The following is a 6041-nucleotide window of genomic DNA, read 5'->3' on the forward strand; positions in this document are numbered from 1 at the left end:
AGACGCTGTGGCTGCCCCATCCCTGGAGGTGGTCAAGGCCAGGTTGGACGGGGCTTGGGGCAACCTGGGCTGGGGGGAGGTGGCCCTCCCCAGGGCAGGGGGTGGGATTAGATGGTCTTTAATGTCCCTTCCAACCCAAACTGTTCTGTGATTCTATGATTTCCATGTGAGTGCTTTCAATGCCACTGTTGCTCTCCTATGGCTGTAACTGCTGAACTAATGAAGTGGTTTTTTTGGCTATTTTTACACCAAACCCAACCATTCACCTTATCCTACGCTCCCACAGCTCCATTTCCCACTCACAGCTCCGCGGACAACCCCGTTCTGATCGTGACATTTTCTCAGTCTTCTCATACCTGAAAGACTCACAGCATTTTTCCGCATTAACACAGACATTCTGTAGCACGTGCTGGTAAATGCGCCAGAAGATTATTATTTTTTTTTTTAATAATGCTTTTGGTACAGTCAGCAGTGCTCCATACAACTCCTCCTCCCAGATATGAATCATCTAGCTGCTAATTAAAATCAGCTCCTAATCAATGACTGGTAGGCTGGCAGCAACCCGATGCTTTTCATACGTGAACTTGATTCAGTCTTATTAAACTGCCTTACCCGAAAGCTTCCCCTATAATCACTACGTGACTATAAGCCATCATCTCTGGATGGAGAGGGATTTCTTTTTTTTTGACAACCGAATGGAAAAATCTATCCCAGGAAAGCTTCTGGCACACCGATTACGTGTATATGTTATGAGTTCGCAAGTGATTAGTGAGTCTCGGTTTTTCCGTGAAGCTTTTTTCACATTCCGTACATCTGTAAGGCCTCTCCCCGGTGTGAGTTCTCCGGTGGCGAATCAAGTCCGCGTGGCGACCAAAGCTTTTGCCGCAGTCTGTGCATATATACGCCGCCGCCTGATTCTTTTTGGTGTGGATTTGCTTATGTTTCAGAAGTCCAATTTTCAATTTAAAAGTCCTCTGACAGTCTGTACACAGATACAGTCTTTCTCCTGTGTGGGTCTGCTGATAAAAAAGGATCTCTTCGAATTCATTAGGTTCTCCTTCCTCAAGAGAGCTGTTACCTCTTCTGCTTCCCGTTGGATTTGCCTGACCTGCTGCTGAATTCTGGGGACTCTCAGATGTTACCACCTCGTCCAAAATTGGGCGAATCGGGTCTTGGGATCCTCCTGAGAATGATCTATGCAGTTCCGTATTTTCTGCAGTCTTTGTGCGACTCTGCGACTCGGATCCGATCGCAGTACCGCCGCAGCCTGGAACGGAAAGATTCCAAATGTTCCCTTTATCTGACGTGCTGTCACACCAGTCTCCAAAGAACAACCACCCCCGATTCACCGCGGCTACATCCATACAAAGAGAACAAGCCTGGGGTAAAAAAAAAAAGCAGGGATGCACTAGAACCCCCCTCCCTCTAATCCTCCAAGCCCGTGGACTTTCACCGTATTGCCAATTTAATTTCTGACGAGTCTCAGGCCACCACACACCCGCGCTAGGACTTGCGGGGATCTCCCTTTCCTCAAAATCCTGCTGATCCGTGACGTGCAGCGCTTCTCTTGGCTGGACGTTGCTTTTGGGAGCAGGAGAGACTGCACAAGGAACAGAACATGGAAATGATGGTTATTATTTTCCCCTGTTTCCCCCCCTCCTTATTACGAAGATATTTCCTAACCCACTTTAATTGTATCGATGTAGACAAAGGATACGCTGCACAAAGACCGGTGCCGAAGACAGCTTTTTGTCAGCCTGTTCGCTTCACCCCTCCGAGCCCTGGGGTTTCCTTACGCCCTTTTTGCTTTGTAACATGACTCATTTTTTGTTAATTTACATGAAAAATACTGCCTTTTGCTTTCTCAAAGAAGAACAATTTTCCAGTTGTTCCTAGAACTGTAAGAAAAGTCTTCGTGATGCCTTTTTCTAGCAAATACCTACATAATCCACTGTCTCTTTTATGCCGGGGAAAGGTCCAGCGAGGCGGTAGCAGCAAATACAGCTGCTCTGGCATCTAAAGAGGGCGGCTGGGAAGCAGGATATAATTCCAGAAATTATATCCAAAAGGTTGAAAAGTTAAACGTCGGGAAGTGGAAGGTCTCAAACCGATTACAGCCGTAAACGCGGAATTCAGCTGTCTGGTGCTGTGTTATCATTCAGCCCTAACTGCCTTTCTGATACGCGGACTGATCTTCCCCCAGCTAATCCCTCCTCGTGCACTGCACAGCACATGCTTTTTTAACAGATCAGAGCTGTACAAAAAACAGAGGCAGCTGTCTGCAGACTCCAGCTTTCTCTAGCTTTTCCACTATAAAAAAATAAAAGGTATGTAAAGAATAATAAATATATATATAAAAAAAAAGTGGAATTACATTGTCTCGTTATTTCATGTAACTTCAACTCTGACGGCGCAGAAGCAGCAACAGAATGAGGTTAGGCTAAATCAGCGTTTCTTAAACGGCACTGAAGAGAAAAAAAAGAGCGTCAGCAAAGCAGAATAAGCAACACCTGAGGCTTCTGGGGTTCACAGCACTTCTGTTCCTCCAGTCCAGAGGACAAGCAAATGCACTTTCAGCCCCTAATTACAGTAGGTTCTTCTTCTATTAATCCAAGGAATTACCTGAAAGCTGAGGAGCCAGTGAGGGCTCACATCTTCAAACTGGAACAAACAAGGACTTCAAACAAATGTATAGTTAAGTAACCAACAGGACTTCTTCATTTTCTAGGGCGTCATTCATCTTATTTAACTCTTTCGGCATCAAAGTAGTTCAATACTCTTTAGTGAATCACAAAAACCACCATACATCAGGATTTGGGGACGATGAAAATGCTCACAACTTAACTCTAATTAACAAGTCCACAGGATTCACGACACCGCAAGACATTACAGATCCTGAGCTCGTGCGTCTAAACCTTTCCCGCTCCCCTTTGCTCCCTGTTTCACACTCCGCACATGCGTTACCAGGGGCACGGTCAGATCCTCATCCCATCTCCCAGGGGAGAGCCTTTCTCTCTATTATTCCACCCGTATCAGGCAGACAAGGTCTCGCCTACGCGCACACATGGAGTATCCGACTCCGACAGAGCGCTGGGAGGCAGCAGTCGGGGAGGTGTTAGAAAAGGGACCGTCCTTCAGTCTTTAAAGGAAAAATTGCGGAGCTTAACATCTCCCACAAAGATTCAGATGTATCTAAAGATTAATCCACTAGAAACCAAAGGATTTGAGGAGTCACTGTTAGACAAGAGCAGGCCAGAAACAGCACAGATCTGTTAGCCTTCAGCGAGAAAGGCAAAACTAACCTTTACCCAACGTGGTCAGAGAGTCGTAATTCTCCTTTATTACTTTCTTGTAAAGCTCTTTCTGCCAATCTTCCAAGTCATTCCCCTCATGCGCTGCAGCGTTATCAAACGTCCCGGAGACCTGAAACAAAGCGTTCCAGTGTCAGTGCCATTAGAGAGTCGTACAGCCTCGACAGCCCTCTTTTTCAAACAGTATTAAACGAGAGGTCACCAGCCAACTGTTTCTAGCAATGCCCGTGTTACGTATGACTGGCACACTAATTAAAGACTTTCACACAAATCTTCTACTGTCATTTCTGTACGTAGCTCAGAATGAGTAAAACTACTTAAAAATAACGGGACTCAACTGAAACAATGACTTTCTATAAAGACTGGGTCAAAAATGAGTTGGAAAAAAAACCCCATCTGTGGTCACCATCGATACCCAGCCCCAGATTCGGCTCTGCCTTTCAATGAAAAGCAGAAAATATTCCAGAGTGCGTTTTAAAAAAGCCCGGAGGCAGTGCCATGGCCTGTTGGATCTGGCTGTGAGCGTTCTTCCCTAATAATAAAAGTTAAACAAAAAATTAGTCCTTAAAAATAGCGAGAGATGAATACTGCATTTTTAAATTTTTTTTTTTTACAATGTATATGTTCACGCTGCGTACATACTTTGGATCTGCGCTTTATATCTGCGGAGTACCACGTTTGTACGCGCTCGCGTTTGAATACGCTTTGATTTGCCTTTCAACCTAACGCACGTCTCGCTGGTTCAGGTGTTTTGCCACTTGCGCCACGTACAAACCCAACTGTACAAATCCTCTGCCAAGAGAAATAATTAATCTTCATTAATTTCTCGCTAGATGGGGTCGCAATCCAAATGAAATACACAGGGGAGAAGGTGGAGCAGAAGTTAAGCCTTTGCCTCAGCCCCAGACGCCCACGCCGTGGGCGCTGTGCCACCAATGCATCATCTCAGCGACTCTAAAGAAGATTTTTCTAAGCGCGAGGGCTGTCATGTACAAATACAGGTCTGGAGGGAGTGAATCCATTTTACAGTGTGAACCGGGACTGCATTTCCAATAAACTGCAGGTTTTACCCCTCACATTTAGGCACAAATTGGAATTTGAGCACAAAGACACCAAGACACTCAGCAGTACCAGGGAGAAAAGTGAAACCCACAGCGGCTCTGGCAACACTTTCCTGCCATGTAGCGCGTTTCACCTACTGCTGCTTCTTTCAAATGCTTTACATGCGAATCTTCTTTTAATTTAAGGGAAGTAAATACAATAGCAAACATCTTAATTACCCTTGAGTGCTCAGGATTCCGGATTCGTTTGCGAGTTTTATTACTCATCCCACCAGAGAAACTTTGAGGCGTACCAACGAGCCAGTTTCCATCTTCACCCAAAATGAATTTTTTGGGAACAGCTTCTTTCAGCAGCCGTCTGTTTTTTCTAATTTTTAAAGGGTCAATTTCAAAAGAACTCTCCTCAAAATGCTTCGAACACAGTCGCTGATGCTTGGATGGCGTTCCCATGTCCCGGCCCATGTTGTGAATCCACTGCTTCAAGAGAGGTTTATTTTGTAAAGGAAAGCCATAGAAAGTAACGGTACTGTTCTTGTACACCCCGCTGGTGGCGTTCTGACAGTTCAGCGCCGAGCAATAAACCATCGTAAAATGAGAAAGAGGAACAAATCCAAAAATAACGTGCCAGGAGGAGGGTTTAAATAGTTTTTAATCAAGTTTAGCGTTCAACGGGCCTAAACTTGTTAAAAAAACCCATGTTTTTGAAAGACAGAAAGAACTGAGGTCACGAAGTGAAACAAGGTGCTGAACTTTGCTGCCAGAGACCCGGAGCTCACCACAGCCGATGTCTGCAGCACACGGAGAGGAGGAACCAGGTCCTCTTCCACAGCAAGAGGTCACCCCACTTCAAAGCGACAGTATAGAGTCTGGAAGGCAAAAATCTTTAAAATCAGCTTAATGGACCATTACTACACAGATTTACATTTAAAGTAACTTCTGCTATGTACACATATATATGCACTTCATTAATTTGCATCTCTGTGAAGAATCCTCCCATGCTCCACAACAAAGCTTATTATACGGTTATTCGGTTATTCTGAAGGCAACAAAAGGGTGATAGCCAAATAACTTACAAAAAAGGAACCATAGAATCATCTGGGTGGGAAAAGACCTGTAAGATCACCAAGTCACACCGTTGACTCAGCACTGCCCACCCACGTCCCTCAGCACCGCGGCTACACGGCTTTTAAATCCCCCCAGGGATGGCGACCCCACCACTGCCCTGGGCAGCCTGTGCCACTGCTTCACAACCCTTTTGGGGACGAATTTACTCCACATCTCCATCCTAAACCTCCCCTGGGGCAACCTGAGGCCGTTCCCTCTTGTCCCATCGCCTGTTCCTTGGGAGAGGAGACAGACACACACGCCCCCCACCCCGTCCCTACAACCTCCTTGTAGAGAAAGGGTCCTGCAGAGCACACGGGGAATGCTTCTAGAAAACATGTCACCACCGCACCGTGCTTCTGGGAACACCCATGGCTTGTGACCCATTCTGCTATTGGCCACAAGAGGAAATTGGGAACCTCTGCCCCAGGGTACTCCCTCAACTCAGAGCCCTGCTGCAGACCCCACTCCTTACCCTTTCCCCGGCACCGCTGGGGCAAGAGGAGCTCGGCAATTCCCCCAGGGCCACCAGCCGAGCCCGCGGGACACCGACCTCCCCTCCCCC

General features: G+C 46.3%; 1 protein-coding gene across 1 annotated transcript in view; it reads right to left on the bottom strand.

Moving 5' to 3' along the window:
• Positions 1-734: 734 nt before the first annotated feature.
• The window catches only part of LOC104290002 (zinc finger protein 282-like), a gene marked incomplete at its 5' end in the record, with an annotated part of 30975 nt that continues 25668 nt past the window's right edge, over positions 735-6041 (bottom strand). Inside the window, one exon of the mRNA XM_009889049.1 lies at positions 735-917. Within this exon, the coding sequence (XP_009887351.1) occupies positions 735-917 (183 nt within the window). The remainder of the gene's footprint in view (positions 918-6041) is intronic.

Source organism: Charadrius vociferus, unplaced genomic scaffold (assembly GCF_000708025.1).
Source record: "Charadrius vociferus isolate BGI_N301 unplaced genomic scaffold, ASM70802v2 scaffold1317, whole genome shotgun sequence".
Lineage (NCBI taxonomy): Eukaryota > Metazoa > Chordata > Aves > Charadriiformes > Charadriidae > Charadrius > Charadrius vociferus.